This window comes from Aulonocara stuartgranti (assembly GCF_965226115.1).
Source record: "Aulonocara stuartgranti genome assembly, chromosome: 3".
Taxonomy (NCBI): domain Eukaryota; kingdom Metazoa; phylum Chordata; class Actinopteri; order Cichliformes; family Cichlidae; genus Aulonocara; species Aulonocara stuartgranti.
Genome location: NC_138941.1, coordinates 64,416,708 through 64,438,249, shown reverse-complemented (window position 1 = coordinate 64,438,249; position 21,542 = coordinate 64,416,708). Strand labels below are relative to the sequence as shown.

General features: G+C 41.3%; 4 protein-coding genes across 4 annotated transcripts in view; 1 reads left to right on the top strand and 3 right to left on the bottom strand.

Moving 5' to 3' along the window:
- The first annotated feature begins 1,111 nt into the window (after window positions 1-1,111).
- Window positions 1,112-2,576, top strand: LOC309695138 (uncharacterized protein). The gene is made up of 2 exons (XM_082515614.1): window positions 1,112-1,238; window positions 1,372-2,576. The coding sequence occupies exons 1-2, from the start codon at window positions 1,158-1,160 to the stop codon at window positions 2,035-2,037; spliced, it is 747 nt and encodes a 248-aa protein (XP_082371740.1). The 5' UTR covers window positions 1,112-1,157; the 3' UTR covers window positions 2,038-2,576.
- Window positions 2,577-3,770: 1,194 nt separating this feature from the next.
- Window positions 3,771-5,489, bottom strand: LOC309695343 (uncharacterized protein). Its single transcript, XM_082515909.1, has 4 exons — window positions 5,191-5,489; window positions 4,852-4,970; window positions 4,376-4,729; window positions 3,771-4,047 (listed from the first exon to the last, which is right to left on the bottom strand). The coding sequence occupies exons 2-4, from the start codon at window positions 4,901-4,903 to the stop codon at window positions 3,809-3,811; spliced, it is 645 nt and encodes a 214-aa protein (XP_082372035.1). The 5' UTR covers window positions 4,904-4,970; window positions 5,191-5,489; the 3' UTR covers window positions 3,771-3,808.
- A 6,127-nt stretch (window positions 5,490-11,616) lies between these two features.
- On the bottom strand, window positions 11,617-14,774 carry LOC309698746 (low affinity immunoglobulin gamma Fc region receptor II-like; the record flags this gene model as incomplete). Its single annotated transcript, XM_082521398.1, has 5 exons — window positions 14,663-14,774; window positions 12,630-12,665; window positions 12,210-12,461; window positions 11,885-12,130; window positions 11,617-11,798 (listed from the first exon to the last, which is right to left on the bottom strand). Exons 1-5 carry the CDS (start codon window positions 14,691-14,693, stop codon window positions 11,617-11,619), a joined length of 747 nt encoding a protein of 248 aa, XP_082377524.1. The 5' UTR covers window positions 14,694-14,774.
- Window positions 14,775-15,484: 710 nt separating this feature from the next.
- Window positions 15,485-21,542, bottom strand: part of LOC309694658 (cell surface A33 antigen-like) — a 45,989-nt gene continuing 39,931 nt past the window's right edge. The window contains exon 4 of the mRNA XM_082514847.1: window positions 15,485-16,607. Coding sequence (XP_082370973.1) covers window positions 16,414-16,607 — 194 coding nt within the window. The 3' untranslated portion in view covers window positions 15,485-16,413. The remainder of the gene's footprint in view (window positions 16,608-21,542) is intronic.

Genomic DNA, 21,542 nt, shown 5'->3' with positions numbered 1-21,542 from the left:
TGTGTTCGCTTTTGCAAGAGAACTAAAATGTTTTGATAATTGGGTGACAGGTTTTTTTATTTGTGTGTAGAGTTTTGCAAAATTAGCCAATAGTTACAAAAAATGTGCTTACAGTTTTTCTCAAATGTTAAAACACAAAAGCCAATCCTGTAACCCAAATGACCAGTAGTCTAAACACATTTACTAAATGTAGCCACCATATTCCAGTACCATAAACACATGTCACATGAAGACACAATTCACAAAACACAACCCTCTGTACTCACAAATCTAAACACATTTTTCCTTGCTAAAACACATGTTGCAAAACAACTCTGCTCATATTCTCAAATGAAAGCCCATGTGATGCAAAATGCTTGCCACAGTCACCAATCTGTGAACACAGGGAACACACCTGGCGTCAGTCACTACACACAACGACTCAAAATTGAAGACACCTGCTGCTAATGATGTGACCCCACCTATGAAAGCATAGTTTGGTGAAGATGCCAAACAATCACAATGGATGAAGGCATTCGAGCGTGCGGAAGGAGAAGAGCTGCAGGCCAAAGAGGAAGAGGGGTTGAGATCAGAGGAGGAAGAGGTGAAGGCCTAAGAAGAAGAGGAGTTCGGAGTAGAGGAGGAAGAGAAGGAGGCCAACAAGAGAGAGGAGAAGGTCCAGGTGGGAGAAGAAGACAACCTTGCACCATCATAACAGATGATATGCGAGCAACAGTAATTGATCATGTCATTGTCCATGGCATGACAATGGCTGAAGCGGGACGAAGAGTACATCCAAACCTGAGTAGGTCCACCGTGGCCACCATTATCAAGGCATTTAGACAACACAACAGGTATAGTACGCTATTGCTTTCTTTGTCACACTACAGTTTTACAGGCCTGTGAAAGTGGTCTGTCACTTTACATGTAGTTTTACATATAAATCAGTCAATTGACAACACATGTTTCTTTCTTTAGAGCTGAAAGAATGCCACATAGAGGTGGGAGGGTTGCCATATTCACAGCGGCACAAGAAACCCTCATTGCAGATATGGTCCGTGAGAACAACTGCATTAGACTCCGAGAGATCAGAGACAAAGTCATTGCAGATAATGTACTTTGAGAACATTGATGCTGTCAGCGTGTCCACAATAGACCGAGTTCTCCGGCGCCAACAGATGAGGATGAAACAGGTCTACAGGGTTCCCTTTGAGCGCAACTCTGCGCGACACATAGCACAACGTTACGAGTATGTGCAAGTACGTATACATCCATGTCCACAGTACAGTTAGTGGACATACTGTGTTGCTTAGTGGCCTACATTACTTCTGGACAATACTGTTCTACCTGATTGACCGTTCTGAACACCTGTACGCTTTTCCATGTTCACAGAGGATAATGCAGTTGGACGCGATGGCCAGACTCCATGAGTACCTCTTCCTGGATGAGGCTGGCTTCAACCTCCAGAAACTAAGGCGAAGAGGCCGTAACATCATTGGCCAAAGAGCCATCACTGAGGTTCCTGGCCAACGGGGGGGTAATATTACTCTTTGTGCAGCTATGGGTACGGAGGGGCTTCCCCGGCATGCTGTCCTTGGGTCTTACAACACCCAACGTCTCCTCACCTTCCTAGAGGAGCTAAAAGACATCCTCCTGGACCGTCAACAACACCATCCTAGGCTAGCACATCACATGTATGTGATCATTTGGGACAACGTCCGCTTCCGCAAAACACACCAAATCAGAGAGTGGTTCACCACCAACAGTGACCACTTTTTAAACGTCTGTCTGCCACCCTACTCCCCTTTCCTGAACCCTATAGAGGAGTTCTTCTCATCATGGAGATGGAAGGTGTATGACAGACAGCCATACACAAGAGAGAACCTCGTACGGGCAATGGAGCTGGCCTGTGCTGACATCCCAGTGGAGGCCTTCCAGGGATGGATTCGCCATTCCAGGGCGTTTTTCCCGCGGTGCCTAGCAAGGGACAATATAGCCTGTGATGTGGATGAGGTGATGTGGCCCAATGCAGCTCGGCGACATGATGCCGCACAGTGACTGTGTGTAATACTGTAAAATGACCGTGTAGACAATAAAAACAGACTTCACACCCTGATCATGTTTCCGAGAGTACTGTTGTGTGCGATAGCTTCTGTTTTTGCATTGAGTTGTGTTACAGTAGTGTACGTACATGCAGGATGTTTTTATAGATTTATAGTCTTCATGTGAAACTCACAAATCTAAATGCCTAATCCTCTGCAGGGTTCTATGACGATCCGTTACTGTACAGTTTATAAAAATATGCATTGGCAGTTATGAACCAAAGAACCTTCTCACAAATTGAGCATTGTGTTTTCAATTGTTTTGCTGTAGTGTGTAATGCTGTGTATAGTGTTTACAGTTTTGACAGCTTCGAGCTGCTCTCTTGGTGTGGGAGTTTGAGTTTTGCAGTGGGAAGGTGTGGTTGTGTTTATGTAGCTTTAGAGAAGGGTGTTGTGTTTGGACATTGGGGGACCTGGTGGTAACGTTTGTGACATGTGTTTTAGCATTTGAGAAAAACTGTAAGAAAGCAGCTTTTTTTCATTTTATGGTGAACATGTTGGACAGCTATCATATACACAATGTTTCAATGGTACCTTTGATCCAAGTAAATAAATTATCATTAAAAATCACCCAGATTCCTTTAGTGTAAAAGAAAGAACACAAACTCTCATTTTTGCACATTTGCAAAACTTTTACATGTTTAATCATTCGGACAGTTCCTGTTGGTGCAGAAATGCTTTGAACTTCCTGATTTAAACTTCTGTGTAGTAACGCTGCCACCAGCACATCAGGAACAGCTGTGCAATATAACATAACCTGGACATACACTTTCCTTCAACCTTTCAATAGACTGCCTTTAACTATGATGAAGGGAAACATTTGATGAGGCATAAATTTCAGTAATTATATGTAAAGTATTGATAACTGGAGAATCAAACAGCTGCAGTCTTCTCCAGAACATCCCAAAGATTATCTTTTAAGAATAAAGGTGTGGACTCTGTGCTCTCTCTCCGCAACATTTTAAACTAAAGGTTGGTGCTTAATTATGGATGTTGATTGAACTATTGCTGCGTAACTTTTTTTTCCCTAAATGATTTCACATTAATAAAAGTTAATAAAAGAAAATAAGGAAGTTCATTCTTCCTGACTCAATCCAGAAAAGGAGAAGTAGACTGGAAATCATGGCCTGCAGTGTGTTTATAAATGGATTTACAGTCAGGGCTTCGGATTTTTTAACTGTTCCCAGTATTAGATGTAAATGTACTGAAGGTGCATTCAGTGACCGTGGTCACATTCTTGTGAACAAGCTGCATGCTGACCTGAAATCAAATCTGTGCAAACATTCAGAAACAGACTCCAAAAATCTGCTACATTAATAAAACTGACACTGCTGTGAAAGATGTGAAGTGCTGCAGTTTGATTACTAAAATCATTTATTTTATGTTTCTGTCCACCATAAACCTCTTTGTTGAGAAATTGTTTTCATGCGAACATAAACATTTTTTATATGATATAATTACAGGTTTAGGTTTGCAGGTTTAGGTTTGAGTTTAAAATGTAAATTTAGTCTGAAGTTTATTTTTTAAAATTCACTGAAACCAAAGACTCCGTATTAAAATGTTGTGTGTGGTTTCTGTTATTATGATGTGATCTAATAAATTTGTTAATTAATTAATTAATAATAATTATTAATTTATTATTATTTATTAAGATCTGTACATTTTATAAAATGAGTCAATGTTAATGCTTTAGTTTTCATCAAGAAAGTTTATACATTTCTGCAGCTTCATAGCACGTCATCTGAGTCCTCAGTAGGAAACTTGACTGGATGTTGCTTCTTATGATGACAAGTTTGTTGGTGTATCACAAAACCAACGGCAAAAAGAGCAACAAGAGCAACTACAACAACAACAGGAACAACAACCTGAAGAGTCGGAACTCCGACCCTTTCAGTATCATCCATGCTTTCATCTGCGTCTCCGCTTTCCATGACTCCTTTCTCTGACACGCTTTCATGTGTTTCACCTGCAAAAAAAAAATAGGCAATAAGAAACTGATAGGCACCAAAGCAGCAGTTCACCTGGAAGTTTGTGTGTCTGCAAATGTCGCTATGGAGAGAACGGCTTCAGTTCCTCATCAGAATATTCAAATATTTAACAACTGGCTGCTTCCCAATGACAGAAACATGATTAACACCTGAGTCAGCAGCACACTGTGCAGAGGGAGCTAGGGGAGTTACAAACTCACCAAGACAAGAGGAGAGAATTCTAACTGGATCATAAAGCTGAAGTTTTTAGTTTACATTTGATGATATCAGACCTTTAACACCTGAGTGTGAGCTCCACAAACTCACCTGTGACTGTGAGGTTGATGACGTGACTGATCTCAGTGTGAACTCTTTTACTTCTCACAGGGTTCCTCACAGCTACGTGACACTCATACATCCCAGTGTCATTAAACGCGACGTTCTTCAGGATCAGAGAAACGTCTCCATCCTTCATCTCCGGGTCCCTCAGCTTCACTCGGCCATGAAAAGATGGATGTTGGTAGTTTTCATAGGAGCGTTTGTTCCTGTAGAAGTAGACGTAGCCGTCTGTGTTCAGGTCAGCTCTGCTCCACTTCAGCACTGAGATTATTTCTTCTGTAGAAATCTGACACTGGAGAGTGATGTCATCTCCAAGCTTCACCTGAACATCCTGCTGAAGAGCTGAAGACATCACAATTATAACTTATTATTTCTTGGTTCGGGTTTAGAGTTAACCAGTGAAATGGATCACATGGGACTAAGCAAGGAATTAAAACAAGAATAAAAATGTTCATTTTGCTCACCTGTTAACTCTGAGATTAAAGACAAAAAGAGGAAGAATTTGAAAGAAGCCATTTGGGACGGGAGGATGGAGACCACCGAGCAGCTGCAGAGCTGATTGTACTTACATGAAACAAGTTTCCTGTATAGAGTTAAAGAAATGAGTGTGGCTGAAATGAGAAGTTCCAGAAAGGGAAGGCGGACATAGCGATGTCATCATGCCCTGATTAAAACCATCACACAGAGAGGTTTCTAAATAATCCACAGCACGTTGTTTCTCTCCTCCTCCTGAGTGACTGATTAGAGTGATCAACAAGCTTTTATTTTTTTTTCTCAAATAAAGAACAAAGCTTGAGACTTACTGGAACAAAATGTTGGTTTTCTGAGAATGGATCCTGATCTAAAATATGAACAGTACCCCGAAGCATCAGCAAAAAAAAAAAAGTCATTTTCTTAAAGTCTTTATATGTTATGTGGGTGAGGTGCTGCTCCTTCTGTAGCTGCCAAGTGTGCTGAAAACAAAACTTCTGTTTTAAACCGCCTCAGGTTAAATAACAGAAAGAGAAGGCGCTGACTGACTTCACACAGATATGTGGACACAGAGTTCTCAGTGTCTCTTTACAGGAGGTCATCTTAGTAACTTATGCTGAACCACATTACACGTAGTTTGTGCTGCAGAGAATAATTTGTTTGATTTTATTCTGCTGGCAGTACTTTTTACAGCTCACGGAGCTCAGAACAGCTACATCTGTAGGCTGTTTGTCTCTGAGAGCACCCAGCAGCAAAAAAAGAAGCTAACAAAGTTCAGCTTTATTATTGCACTGTCTTAAAAAAAGGATTTCAGGGTTAGTGCCCTGTCAGCAACACATTACTGGAATCTGGTGGTCTGTGTTTAACAAGAAACAGGTTGAAAGTCACGTATATATAAAAATTTGCTGAAAGGACAAAAAATAAAGAGCTGAGTGACACTAATATACTCTTATTTATTTCAGTGTTTCACAGTTTTTGTAAGTGCACTATCTGCTGAGATTGACTTTGTATTGACATTAAACTCTTTTAAAAACAACAAAATGATTTTGTGAGTTTCAATAAGTAACTAAAGTTGTGTCTGCAATGTACATCCCTTTCAGACCACAGTGTAGCCATCTGCTCATGGCTGCTTCCAGGAGGATAACACACCACTTATTTCAAGCTGCTTTCTTTAACATGATGAGTTCACGGCACTCAGACGACGTCCACAGTCACCAGATCTCAATCCAACAGAGCATCTTTGGGATGTTCTGGAAATGTGCAGCAACTTTGGGTATTATATCAATTTGGACCAATGAGAAATGTTTTCAGCATATTTTTGAACATGAAGAAATGAAGCAGTTCTCAAGGAAAAATGAGATTTCAACTTGATACTAGCAAGGAGTTCTTAATAAAGTGGGCAGTGAGTCTATATTGCATTAACTAAATGAAAAATATGACCACATATTGTGGTGGTTAAGCAGGCAGCTGCAAGTTAATATCTGTTATTGTGAAGTTTACTCCATATCAGTGGTGCAGACAGCCTGTTGCTGCACTTTAGTGTCAGTAGATGGAAGCACCAGAGTACGGTTTAATCACAGGGCAGTTGGATAAGAATGTAATAACTTAAATAAAAATATCAACCTAAACTATAATCTCCTTTCAGGTGACATCACACCTGTTATCCATCAAACTGTGATATTTCTGGTGTAAACATTCCTTGTCAGCACTGACTGCTGACAGAACACCTCCAAATACAAACAGTATCCATCAATACACATAATAAAGTCTCATGAGTTTCCACAGTGGTTTGTAAAAACTCATTGGAGATCTCAATTTCAGAAACACTGAGCATGCCCAGTGTTTTATTTGATGATTTATGAACCATTCTGTAGATGCAGAAGAAGCTCCGTGAAGCTGTTGCTGAGCTTTATTTTATTCAAGATTCAAGACTCTTTATTTGTCACGTGCATGGTTATACAGATATAACACGCAGTGAAATGTGACCTGATATGTTCTTCGACTGTGCACAAAAGAGTCAGAACTTTATATACAGAGAATGAGTATATACAAAGAGGACTTTATGTGCAGCAAATGGCTGAGTTATATAAATAAAGATAAAATAAAACAATCCTGAAATGTACAGCTTGTGTACATTGCGTGGGTGTTAAAGTCAATGTGCTGTAGTGAAGCTGGAAGGATCAGGATGATATGAGAATGTGGTAATGGTGCGGAACCTTCTGCCTGATTGTTGCACAAGCTGGAACAGTTTATTGCTGGGATGAGACGGGTCCTTCAATATCTGAGTTGCTCTAGTCCAGCATCCAGATGTAAATGTCCTGTAGGGAGGGGAGAGCATTCCTGCAGCATCGTTCTGCTGTACGGATCACTCTCTGAAGAGCTTTTTGGTCTTTAACACAGCTGTTTCCATACCAGGACGTGATGTTCTCTGTGAGGATGCTCTCCACAGCGCCTGTATAGAAAGTCCTGAGGATCACTGGAGAGACTCTGAACTTCCTCAGTTGTCGAAGGTGATACAGGCGCTGCCTAGCCTTTTTGGTCTGGACCTGAATGTGGGCAGCCCATGTCAGGTCTGAGGAGATGTGAACACCAAGATACTTGAAGGACTGCACCCTCTCCACTGGAGCTCCATTGATGATAATGGGCTTGTAGTCTCTGTGCTGACGCCTTCTGAAGTCCACCACCAGCTCCTTAGTCTTGCAGACGTTCAGCTGGAGGTGGTTGTCCTGGCACCATGATGCCAGATTCTTCTCTTCCTCCATGTAGGCCGCCTCATCGTTGTTGGAGATGGCGCCTAATGCCACTGTGTCGTCAGCAAGCTTAACAATGGTGTTGGAGCCATGGGTGGCCACAGTCTGAAGTGTAGAGGGAGTAGAGCAGTGGCGAGAGGACACATCCCTGTGGTGCTCCTGTGTTGATGATGATGCTGCTGGAGATGCATCTACCCACCCTCACCACCTGAGTTCTGCCAGTGAGGAAGTCCAACACCCATGCACACAGACGGCTGTTGAGTCCCAGATCCCTGAGCTTTGTGAACAGTCTGCTGGGCACTATTTTTTTTAAACGCTGAACTGTAGTCAAGTCTCACATAGTTACCTTGCTTCTTGTCCACGTAGCTGAGGGTGGTGTGCAGGCATTTAGTCCTGTCCATAAAATTAAATATGATAACTATGACAGAGTCTGTAATGTTTGATAAGCAGGTGACTTTCAGGTCTACTTTTCTGAAGTTTTTTTTTTTAACTTTCTTTACTTATTAACTTTCTGAAAATGATTGTCTGTGTCTCCAGATTCGCTCAGACTTGTTTTGAGACAGATGTCACCATCATCATCATCATCATCATCATCATCTTTATGTAGATGTTCCTTATAACTCCATAGAGAACAGCAGACATGCACAGTAACTAAGATACCTGTGTACAGCTGCTTTTTAATCTGCTTTACTCTGAAAGTCTTGGTAAAGGTTTTTTTTTTTTAAAATAGAAAACAAAAATGTCTTTGGAGAAATTTTTTAGGTTTTACATTTTCCAGCTTTTTTTTTATAATAGAAAATAATAATAATAACTTTCCATTTGAACTTTCTCCCCTCAGAGGTTGTGTGAGGTTTCCTTCATGAGGAGAACAAACAGAATATAAACCAGTGTGTTTACAGTGAATGTGTCAGGTCTGAGCTGCTGTGTGGACCAGTTAGAGAGCAGCAGCTGGATTCCAGTGGTTGGACTGGTGGACGACTTCAGTGAGGAGTAGATGACATTTGGCTCTGGTAGAAACTCTGCACACACAAACACACAGGAGGAGAATATAAGCACAAAGCAGAGCCTCTCTGTTCTCTTTATATACAGCAAAGTGAAAGAAGGAGGACAGTGAACGCGTCACAGTTACAATATAACAGCATCTTTTGTTCAATAAACATTTAGACAGTAGGGGGCGGTTGTCTTTTTGACGGACTACATTTACACAGGAAGGCATTTATTAATGTGTGTTACTGGAAAAGTTTTTGACCTTGTCATCTACGATAATCAATATTAATGTTAAATTAGTCTTGATAACTAATGTAGAAACAGGTATGAGGGCAAAATGTTATGTCTGTTTAAACAATAAAGAAGTAAAAGTGGCAAAAAGCACCCAGCAGCAGCGGCTTACTGAAAGGTTGTGATTACAGTGATTACAAGCTTTTTAGTTCAATCAACCTTTCCTATCTCCACGTCTCCGGTTCACACATGCTCCCAGTTAAAGGTTTACCAGTTTGAATTAAGTTTTTATCTAGTAAAGAGCTGTGATGGACTTTTGTTAGCTTAGGTTAGCTTGATGGTTGGAAACAGGGTGAGCAGCTAGCTTCACTCTGATAGATAAAAGAGCAGCTGTACCTGGGCCTTCTTGCTCTGATGGTTGTTTGTCCATAACTGACATCTTCAGTTTTCACTGCTGAGTAGATCACAGCTGAATCACATTCTGAGAATAAAACACATTCAATTACTGCAGGTACATAAACTGCACTTGTTTAATTCAGTACAATTCACAATTAAATTATTATCTGTCATGATGCACTATGAAGAGATCAAGTGATAATCTTTATTGTAACTGTAGCAGTGTTTCAGTGTTCTTAACACCTCGACTGTGAAACAGCTTTGACAATAGAGAAGTGGGGGTGTTTCTGTGGAAAAGAAAAGTGGACGACCACAAAGCTGCCACCTGCTTTCAGTGCAGACTGACTTTCTTTACCACAGAGCACAAAGTAAACACCTTCCCACGGCATAAACACATGATTGGCCAAACCAGTCCAGACTGTGGTGAGAGGTGTCACCAGCTTCAGACTACAGTTAAACTAGAATCATGTGGTCAACATGTCATCATGTCACAGAAACTAACAAATCATTAACTTTCTAGAAGTCATAAATGAAGTATAGATACTGAGATAGACTCGTTTTAAAATGTTGAAGTCACATAAGTATAAGGAAAGTCAAAGGATAAATATAGAGGAAAACGGTGAATAACACTGGAACAGAATACTGAATATCATTAAGATTCACTTTAAATGAGATGATGGTCTGTGTGGAGAGTTTAGAGAAATGCTTTTCCAGATGATGTCTCCATGTTCCTTCCTGTTCTTAAAAAAAATGAACAGCTCTGTGGTGAAACAGCTGCAGCTGAAGTGTTTCTTTCTATCAGAAACAGGATGCTGGACGACTGCAGAGCTGTTAGCTTCAGTTAACCACAGACCACAAACACACAGTCCAGCTCACAGTGAACAACACTCAGTAAGTACAGAGTTAAAGACACATGAGTTTGCACATTTTAGTTAAGACAAATGAATTAATAATAAAAGTATGAACTGAAATATGTGATTTCAGGTTTTAATTAAATCAAATCACGACTTTGTTTTTTGACTGTAACACTAATCTACATTTTTACACTTCTGATCACATGCTCCATAATGTCCTCATAACCCATCATATCATCAATGATGATATGATGGGTTAAATAAATAAATAACTAAATATGATTCTACATTCATACTAAAGTCAGTCTAGTCATGGTCCAGGTGAGGGCTGGGTTTTTTCACAGTGCTGGCATTCCTCCACTGGGCGGACCATCAATGGTAAGCCCCGTCCCCGTCCCCGTCCCGGGGACCGGGCACTGACAGGCTGCACCTGAGTATAATCTGAACTGCCGGCTTCTTAAGACCAGCGCTCACAAACTTCAAACTTCGTCAGATCATCTGCAACCCTTCGTCAGTCTAGCCACAGTTATTACTTCTTGTCATAGTTTTTTGTGTATTTTTGTGTATTTGACCTTTGTGCTTCTGCTCGCTGGAGACCTCTGGTTGTTGCTGAGTCGCTGCCATAACCTGCCTGGGTTCAATCGCTGGTCAGCTCAGTTTCCCACTCATGCTCACCTGCCTGCCTCCCTGTACACCTTGGACTGGCATCTGTAACTTCCAACTAACACCTGTTCCCCCTCATTTTCAGTGACTCACACCTTTTCCCTCCATCTCCAGGAGTCACTCGCTGGTTGCGTTTCCAGCCCTACAAGTGACAACCAATCACTTTGTCTGACTGGCTGTTGCTGAAAGTTTGATATATTGATATGTTGATGACAGTGATCATCAGAACTTCTCCAGCATCTTGATCTGATAAATATACCAAAATATAATAATAAAATTAATTAAATAGCTGTCAATAAATTGTTTATTTTTACACTGAATCACGACTCTGTCTGAAGTTTATAATATATTAACTGGATATTCTCTTGATGAAATTCCCAGGGTGGCGTTGTCGGGTTTTCTGTTTCATTTTAAAACCTTTTGAGCTCCCAGTTTCAAAGTGTTTGGTCATTGGTTCATTGCTATTTTCCTCATTATTCCCACGCCCCTCAAGCAGGAGAAGAGAGAGGGAGAAACTAATATTATGATATTTTAAATCTTTTCAAAGGTACATTATGTGAGGATATATTTAGAGATATCCTCACATAATGAAAAATATTATGAAAACACTGAACTACCTTCACTTTGTCTGATTGGCTGTTGCTGGCAAGTTGATATGTTGATGACACTGCACATGATGTCAGTGATGACATCATCTTCTCCAACATCTTGATCTGATTAAAATGAACCAAATTAAACAATAATACAAATTAAATATCTAAAACAGAGATTAATTCTAGGAACGTTGTTACTGTGATCATGATGGATATGAACTTTGTTCTAATAAACAAACTCAGACATGAAAAATTATACTATATAATTTTAATTATACTATAAATCAACAAGTCTGAGTCTCACCTTCAGGTTTCCTGTGAACACATTGTCTCACCAGCAGAACCAGTAACACCAGTAGAACCACAACACAGACTGATCCAACACATGACAACACAGAGACAACAAGAGGAGACGTGGAGGTAGGTGGAGGTGGTGATGTAGGTGGAGGTGTGGTGGTGTGTTCCCCTAAAATAAAGCAAACACAGTCATTAAGTTGTCGTCACATTGTGAATGTTGAAAGCTGCAGAAACACAGACAGGTGAGTGTGTCACCTGTGACAGTGATCCAGCTGGATGGAGACTCTCCATGACCGCTGATGTCACACTTGTAGAGGCCTTCATCAGACCTGGAAACATGCTGGATGGTCATGTGACCTGTAGGCTGCTTCCTGATGAGGGAGCCATCTTTATAGAAAGCAGCTGGGAGGTTGGAGGGAGTGGTCTTTGTTTTACAGAGCAGAGTGACGTCATCTCCCTCCATCACAGGGAGGACAGGACTCTGCAGGATCACTGATCCACCTCAACACAGAGACAAACTACAGCATTTCATCCATTTACACACAGCTTCATCAACACTAACTCCACACACTCAGCTTACCAGTGACTGTCAGGTTAACCATGTTACTGATGGTACTGTGATTGGACTCACACCAGTAAACTCCACTGTCCAATGGGAAAACAGTGATGTTACAGGAAGAACCAGACCATCTTCCCCACCCATCTCCACACTGAGTGATCTTATTATTGGTCCTCAGAGTCCATCCAGCAGAGCTGTCGTCCTCCTCACAGCTCAGAGACACAAAGTCTCCTTTAAAGAGCTGAGAGCTGCTGGGACTCACAGTCAGACGAGCTGTGAGGGTTACAATGAAAAACTGTTGAAATTTTATATTTTATAACTTCTGTCTTAGACAGTTGTTAAAAATGCTCTTTGCTTTGTCAATTTTATGTCTGAAACCCAATCAGGTCATATCTGTGAGCATTTCTCAGGTTTAAACTGTGACAGAAGAAGGTTACTGACCTTGGTTTGTTGTGCAGCTCAGCAGTGAGATCAGAACTAAAGAGAAATGAAACTCAGGTTGATTTGAGGTGAACATAAAGAACAACTCCACACAAACAGCTGACAAACTGTTTGTGTGGAGTTATGGAAATATGGTATCTAACCAGATTCTTACTCTGGATGGCATTACCTTGGCCTCCAGTAATGCTGTGAGGAACCTTGGAGTCATTTTTGACCAGGACATGTCCTTCAACGCACATATTAAACAAATATGTAAGACTGCTTTCTTACATTTGCGCAACATCTCTAAAGTTAGAAATATCCTGTCTCAGAGTGACGCTGAAAAACTAGTTCATGCATTTATCACTTCCAGGCTGGACTACTGGACTTCATTATTATCAGGATGTCCAAAAAACTCGCTGAAAAGCCTTCAGTTAATCCAAATCCACCGGTCCGTCGGGCTGAGTGTAAAAGCGAAGCTCTCAATTTACCAGTCGATCTACGCCCCTACCCTCACCTATGGCCACGAGCTGTGGGTAGTGACCAAAAGAATGAGATCGCGGATACAAGCGGCAGAAATGAGCTTCCTCCGAAGGGTGGCTGGCCTCTCCCTTAGAGATAGGGTGAGAAGTTCGGCCATCCGGGAGGGGCTCAGAGTAGAGCAGCTGCTGCTCCACATCGAAAGGAGCCAGCAGAGGTGGTTCGGGCATCTGACAAGGATGGCTCCTGGGCGCCTCCTGGGTGAGGTATTGTGGGCATGTCCCACCGGGAGGAGGCCCCGGGGCAGACCCAGGACACATTGGAGAGATTATATCTCTCGGCTGGCCTGGGAACGCCTTGGTGTTCCCCCGGATAAGCTGGAGGAGGTGGCTGGGCTTCTCTGCTTAGGCTGCTGCCCCCGCGACCCGTCCCCGGATAAAGTGGATGAAGATGATTGGATGGATGGAATTCAAAATCCTGCTCTTCACAAGGTCTTAAATAATCATGCCCCATCTTATCTTAATGACCTTGTAGTACCATATCACCCTATTAGAGCACTTCGCTCTCGCTCTGCAGGCTTACTTGTTGTTCCTAGAGTATTTAAAAGTAGAATGGGAGGGAGAGCCTTCAGTTTTCAGGCCCCTCTTCTGTGGAACCAGCTTCCAGTTTGGATTCGGGAGACAGACACTATCTCTACTTTTAAGATTAGGATTAAAACTTTCCTTTTTGCTAAAGCATATAGTTAGGGCTGGACCAGGTGACCCTGGATCCTCCCTTAGTTATGCTGCAATAGACGTAGGCTGCCGGGGTTAGGGTTATGATGATATTTATATTACAAAATAATTATTAAAACAGGTAATTAGGATGTGGTTAGTTTGTGATATTACCCATTTTTCTGACCTAAATTTATTGCTTTTGTGCTGAAGTTTGATTACCAGGCTGGTGGGTTTCACAATTTCCCAAACACTTTGCACATGACTGGGTGGCATTAGCAGTTTATATCCTGTGTGATTTATGTATTTGTTTTGTTTTGTTTTTTAACAAAAATGTCAAGAAAAACTCTATTTTGATTAGACTGAAGATTTAAGTTCACTGGGCCCATGTGACTTTCGTGTTTTTTAAGTGGGCTACAGCACAGACTCTGGCTGGTTTATCAGAAGAAGTTGCTGATGTTAGGTCAGATAAATCTACAGATTAAATGTAAATTAGTAGAGTAATGAGTTTGTAGAGAAATGTATGAAGTCATCACTAGTTAAAGTTAATCTGATGCAGAACTTGATATTCAATAAATTGAATTGAACTTGGCTTCAGTGCTGAAAATAAACTTGGGCCTGTTTTCAATTCAATGACAATTTTTACATTTTTTACATTTTACATTTTTACTCTTTGTAAACATCAGCCATTCAGCTGCTAGAACAGTAATCAGTGTGATTATATGGGACACCTTTCATCCTGCAGTTAATAGTTTAGATTCAGCCTGATTTGTTTTTCATGTCTTCTCCTCCATCATCAGTTATCAGGAGAGCAGACAGTCAAAGTACAAGAATTCAAACAAACACAGAGATTCTACTTACAGAGCAGACACAGCACAGATGTTTCCTTCATCGTCCTTCTCACTCATTTGAGCTTTTTTTCATTTCTGTCACTGACACCAAGTAAAGCCCGCCCTCTTCCTCTGAGCACCAGCTTTTCTATTGGTTCAAACACAGAGGAGGTAACTCATGTTATGCCTTGTCTAAAGATAGAAGTGAATAGAATTAAATATAAAGAACATCAGTGTACACAAAGTGTAGTTTTTTTTCTTTTCTGGAAATACTTTGAAATAAAGTGCTGTGGCTTAAAGCTGCCACACTAACACACACGACCAGAAGATCATGTTTTAAGATCATCTGATTATATTTCATAACTGTAATGGAACATTTATTATTTATTTATTCTCCCACATCATTTATATATATGGCCACTGGAGGGCAGTGTTTGACCCTAAAGTCTATAACGATACAAGCCAATTGTCAGTGATGCTTCTAGTTTGTTTTGCCTAGTTCTCATTAGCAGTCAGTTTCTTCATTTTTACATGTATTATATTGCATTACTTTTTAATTAAGTAGCAAGGCTACATTAGAGAGCTTTAAGGGGGCTTTTATTGTGAAAGTGTTGCAGGTTGCGGGATGATCAGATAGCAGACATGTAGATGAGGCTGATATAGAGAAATGATTTTAGAATATGTTCATGATCTAATCAGGAGCTCACCTATAGCAATTCATTGTTTTGCTCCAACACACCACAAACCTAACGATGACATCATCATAAAAACTGGAACCACTGATTAGTCCGAGTTTTGAGTTCAAACTCTGCTGAACTAAATGAAAAGAATTAAAAGACAACATGTCATAAAATTGTTTTCAAAACTTTATTGTCAATAAACAGAGTCACAAAAAATAAATAAATAAATTAGTCAATCAATAACATTTGACGTGATTTTGAAATGTAGACTGCAGTAAAAAAGTTGCATTGATGGAAAGAAAAGATCAGAGAAAACATCCAAATCTGCAGTTACACTGAAAAATAACATAACACTGTACATTATAACACTGTACATTATAACACTGTACATTATAACATTCATTCAGTTGAAGATGATCAATAAATCCTAAACACTATCAGGCAGATCACTGATTGTTTATAATCCACAGTAATCCATCGTTTCTTCACCACATACAGTGTTTATGGTGCAGGTTGGTTCAGTCAGTATCAATAATTATACTGTAACAGCTGATCTCTGCATGAGGATTAATTTGTGTTGTTCAAACCTCACAGAACCAGTTTGATGTCACAAACAGCTGAACCTGAAGATGAAACACACTCAGTGACTCTGTTATTGTAACATACAGGACACTGAAGTGACAAATAGGGCAAACCAATGATGAACAAAGTCTGCTCACAATCACAGATTTGTTTAAAACGAGTTCACTCAGAAGCTGAATATTTTATTTTGAAAAACGTTGATCTTGTTTGATGTGTATTTGTTTGATAATGTGACCTCCTGTGTTCTCCACATATGAAGTGAGGCAGAAATGAAAATAACTTTAAGACTTGAAACTTACACTGGGATGAGCAGCTAACCTGATAAAATAAGTCACAGATTTCAATGCTGTAGGTTCATCATGTGAAATTTCATGTAACAGTCTAAACAAGTTTGATGAAAATCAGAGAAATGTGAAATCAAAAATAAATATGGACGCATTTGATGTCCCTCTGATTGAGGTTCAGCATTATTAGTTTCTTTGTCTTAAAATCATCCTTCTTGATTTCAGTGAAACAGAATTTAGGACTGTGATGAGCAAGTAGATTCATAGTTCACCTTCTTAACCTTCTTGTGTTTTCGATAGATCAAAAAAGCAACAACAGCAACAAACAGAAGAACAGCAGCAACTGAAAGACCGACTTTCAGTCCAACAGATCCATCCTCCTTCCCTCCATCCTTCTTCCCTCCATCCTCTGTGTCTCCTCCTGGCTGACCTGCAGGTGAGGAACAGGTGTGAGGTGTCAGCTGTCAGGTAGGTGATGAGTGAAGAACAGAACAGAATCCATTTCCTCTTCAAACTGCTGTCAGACATTATCTACTGCACTCTGATCACATCACTCAGACCAGCTGCTTTCTACAAAGTCTCATCAACAACATCTTTAGAAACAAACATCAACAACCAGGAAGCAGCTTCACCTCTGATCACACACACACTCAACTCTACTCACTCACCTGGAGGATCAACAGCTCTCAGGTTGATGATGCTGATATGCTCATGAAGACATGACACTTGTATGTTCCATTATCAGCAGCTGTCACATTCTTCAGAATCAAAGACACGTCTCCATCCTTCATCTGTCTGTCCTGCAGATCCACCCGGTTCTTAAAATATGGATGCTGGTTGGAGGTATCAATGTGCCCGTCCCGGTACAAAAGGACTTGTCCGGACTCCGGGTCAGTTTTGCTCCACTCTACAGCTGTGATGTTGTTGTTTGGAGCTCGACATGTCAGAGTGACGTTCTTCTGTCCAGACACAGCTGTGATGTTTTTCTGGGCTGAAAGAGGAAACAACACAAATCAGGGAGGTTAAAGGGGTCAATGTTTGTTTGTTTTTGCTGTTGTTTTTTATTAACTTTTTAAATCTTAGATTGTTAATTTAAGAACTCTATCAATGATTTAACTGTAGATACTAAGCCGACGCTTGAATCCACTGAGGTGTTCATTGGTGGGAGTTACACGATGTAACTAATATGCATGAACTTAATAAATTAAAACTTAATAAATTTTATATTGTCCAATAACTCCAGCTGTACTTACCATAACAGCCCAGCGGTCGCAAACTGTTTGCTTTCTCCTGATCAACAACACACCTGAGGCAAATTAGTTTTCAGTTTCAGTTTTATTTGTCATATGCAAGTTAGCATATTTAGTTAGGGTCAACATTGCAATGAAATGTATTTGAGCAGAAGACAGTCACTCAGCAGTAGAAAAAAAAACTACTGTGTGGGTTTTTTTTAAATTCTGTAATAATACTGTTATGTATGTAATGTTAACTGTGTTACTGTTTGTTCCATGACTTTGTATGGATTACTTTTCATAATCCTCATTATTAATGTGAGCGGCTGTTAAGTGTAAACATGTTAACGGCTGGTCTGAACTCACAGACATTTGGTTTCTTGTGTTTTTCACAGTTTACTTACTGAGCTGAGTTCCTGCAGGTTCCACAAACAAAAATACGTCCTGATAATAAGTGAACATAATGTGTGAGAGAAAGCAGCCTCTCATTATGAGACACTGTGAGTCTCTGCATGCTGCCTTTATGGAGCTACAGCTGTTTGTATACACTGAACTAAAAGCTTTGTAGCTGCATACTGACTCCTGAAACTACAACACATCACACAGACACACACATTACACTTCTTTGTCTCTGTCACAGGGCTGGATGTAATGAAATGTTCTTAGAGTGGCATGAAATCAAATGGGCAAAATCAAAGTCATTTCTTTACACATATGCAGCTTTTACATAGTGTAATATGCCTTAAAATGTAACCAATGGTTCTGACTTTTTTGTACAACCATTTAAAACCCAGGAGCAGATCTACAGAGGTGGCATGGAGTGGCATGTGCCACCCTTAATAAACATTGTCATTTACAAAACTACGGTGGCACTCGGTGTGGCAAGAGATTATATCAGGGTGACACATGCCACGTCTGTAGATCTGCTCGTGGCGGTGTACTGACTCCTGAAACTACAACACATCACACTGACACACACATCACACTTCTTTGTCTCTGTGAGATCTGATCACACCGACATGTTAGGTCCATACAGACCCCACCCAGCCTCGTGTCTCCTTCACAAACACGGAAAAACTGAATCAATATGAAAATAATTCTTCAGGAAATGTTGTTAACATGTAAAGCAGACTGATGCTTTTCCTCTCTGTCCCACAGAGTGAATCTCACCTGCAGAGACAAACACAAAGAGGCCGACAAACAGCAAAGTCGAGCAGAGCGACGCAGTCACAGCAGACATTTCCGTGTTCTTGAGCTCCGACGCTTCGATTGTTCTAAATGTCTCAGAATGGTTTTATTGAAATAACTGAACCTGAGTTTAAATCCTGACTACATGAGATTAAATTTCAGGTTTAAATGATCCTGAAAATCTCTGACTGAAATCTAAAGGAGGTCTGAGTGTTTAACAGGTTCAGTTCTTGAATGATCTCCACAGAACAACACAAACATCTCATCATCAACCATCAGCTACATACTAAAGACCATCATCAGCCAAAGGACTTCAAAATGACGTCACTGTATAAACATGTATATTGTACTATGGAGGAGGCAGCACTTAGCTGTAGCCTCCATCAAACCACAGAGAACTTTGTCCACCTTTGATTGTCTTTAAGTTGTGTTGGAGGCACAGAGAGCAAATCTTTGTTCTTCATGGAGAACCAGTGAGACTGTTTGGACTGTCCTATGAAACATCACACAGGAGTCTCTCAGTACATCTGTTTACAGTGAGGACGAAGAAGCAGACACAGAGAAAACATACATGACTGTAATCAGAGTACAGGAGAGTAACTGAGTACACTTCCTGTTTGTGATTTAGTTGATTTTCTTCTTTATCTTGTGTCAGATAAAGTCTGACAGCTTTGATTGATTAAGTGATTTCATTCCAATCTCAGTGATGCAAAAAGTCAAAGTCAAATTTGTTTAAATGGCACATTTAAAACAAGGTGTTTTGACCAAGGTGCTGTACAATTAAGATAATCAAAATAAATATAAACACAAGAAGACATGATAAAAACTTCTTGAATGTTGTATTTTCTGTGTTTTTGAGTCCATCAGGGTCTGCTTGGGTCCAAATCCAGGGACAAAGAGCAGATTCCAGTGATCAGACTGATGCTCTCTGTCTCTACAAATAGTTTAAACGACTGGAGGAAAATAAGCAGCTCTGTGTTATTTATATGCAGCTTTTATTTCTACACACATCACTGAACTGTGTCAAAGTGCCGTTATTGGAACCTGTACTTCCTTCAGAATTTTCATATTAAAATTTTGGACCTTTCCATCATAACTGTCATAACTGGATAACATCTGTGTGGATAACACTACACCCACCAGGACTCTGCGCTGTTTCTCCAAACCCTGGATTACCCCAGAAATTAAAGCCGTCCTCAAACAAAAGAGGAGAGCCTTCAAATCCAGAGACAAGGAGGAGCTGAAAAGAGTGCAGAGAGAGCTGAGAGGTCTGATCGGGGCAGCTACAGGCGGAAGACGGAGAAACGGCTTCAACAAAAGAAGGTTAGCAAAGTCTGGAGAGGCCTCAGAACCATCTCAGGCCACAAAGATCAGAACGCACTGCTCATGGGAGATGTGAGGGGGCAAATGAACTCAATCATTTCTTTAACAGGTTTGATTCTTCCAGGAGGCAGTCTTCAACACCGGCTGCAGACTCACCCACCCCCACTACTGATGCTCCATCTCTCAGATGCTTCACACCTCGTCTACTCACCCTGCTCACTTCTCCCCACTCTAAAAACAGCATCCAATACACAAGGCTCAACCACTCAGGTTAGGAGGGAGCTGAGGAGGATCAGAGCTAGGAAGGCAGTGGATCCAGATAGCATCAGCTCAAGGGTTCTCAGGTCCTGCACAGACCAACTGTGTGGGGTGATGGAGTGCATCTTCAACCTGAACCTGAGGCTGGGGAGAGTCCAGCAGCTCTGGAAAACCTCCTGTGTTGTACCAGTGTCAAAAGACTCCACATCCCAAGGAACTCAACAGCTACAGGCCGGTGGCTCTGACATCCCACCAGATGAAGACCCTGGAGCGGCTGGTCCTGGCTCAGCTTTGGCACCTGGTGAGCTCATCACTGGACCCACATTAGTTTGCCTACCAACCTGGCATTGGAGCAGATGATGCCGTCATTCACCTCCTACATCGTTCCTTCTCTCACCTGGAGACCGCTGGAAGCACTGTGAGAATCATGTTCTTTGATTTCTCCAGTGCCTTCAACACCAATCTTCCCTCGGTCCTGAAGGGCAAGCTGGAGAACTCTGGAGTGGACCATCACCTCACTACATGGATACTGGACTACATCACCGACCGACCACAGTATGTGAGAACTCAGTCAGGGCTGTGTGTCGGACAGAGTCGTCTGCAGTACGGGGGCCCCACAGGGAATGGTTCTGGCTCCGTTCCTCTTCACCATCTACACTGCAGACTTCTCCCACAACTCCACCCAGTGCTTCTTTCAGAAGTTCTTTGATGACTCTGCAATAGTCGGCCTCATCACTGATGGGGACGACAAGGAGTACGAAGAACTGACACAAGACTTTGTGGACTGGTGCCAGCAGAACTGCCTCCAGATCAACACTAATAAAACCAAGGAGCTGGTGGTAGACTTCTGCAGGCACTAAACATCCAAGGTATGGACATTGAGACTGTGGACAGCTACAGGTACCTTGGTGTTCATCTGAACAATAAACTGGACTGGACTCATAACTCAGACGCCCTCTACAGAAAAGAGACTCACGGTGTGGGACAGAGCAGGCTGTATCTGCTGCTGAGGTCTTTGGGAGTGAAGGGCCCACTCCTGAAGACCTTCTATGACTCTGTGGCGGCCTCAGGTGGCAACGTCACCTGGGCCAGCTCTTTTCTAGGATGCCCTCTGGACCCAGTGGAGGTGGTGAGTGACAGGAGAATGGTGGCTAAGCTGTCATCCCTGTTGGACAACATCTCCCACCCCATGCAGGAGACTGACAGCACTGAGCAGCTCCTTCAGTGGCTGCGGCACCCACGGTGTGGGACGGAAAGACTTCGCAGGTCTTTCCTCCCCACTGCTGTCAGACTCCACAACTGTCTTTTGACCCAGCACTTTGTGTTTATTATTATTATTATTATTATTATTATTATTGTTGTTG

Excerpts from the sequence above, each read along its gene's own strand:
- LOC309695138 (XM_082515614.1), top strand. The coding sequence starts at position 1,158 with ATGAGGATGAAACAGGTCTACAGGGTTCCCTTTGAGCGCAACTCTGCG. Across the intron at positions 1,239-1,371 it reads AACGTTACGAGTATGTGCAA|AGGATAATGCAGTTGGACGC; the intron begins GTACGTATACAT and ends CCATGTTCACAG.
- LOC309695343 (XM_082515909.1), bottom strand. The coding sequence starts at position 4,903 with ATGGCTTCTTTCAAATTCTTCCTCTTTTTGTCTTTAATCTCAGAGTTA. Across the intron at positions 4,730-4,851 it reads TTTAATCTCAGAGTTAACAG|CTCTTCAGCAGGATGTTCAG; the intron begins GTGAGCAAAATG and ends TGATGTCTTCAG. Across the intron at positions 4,048-4,375 it reads CATCAACCTCACAGTCACAG|GTGAAACACATGAAAGCGTG; the intron begins GTGAGTTTGTGG and ends TTTTTTTTGCAG.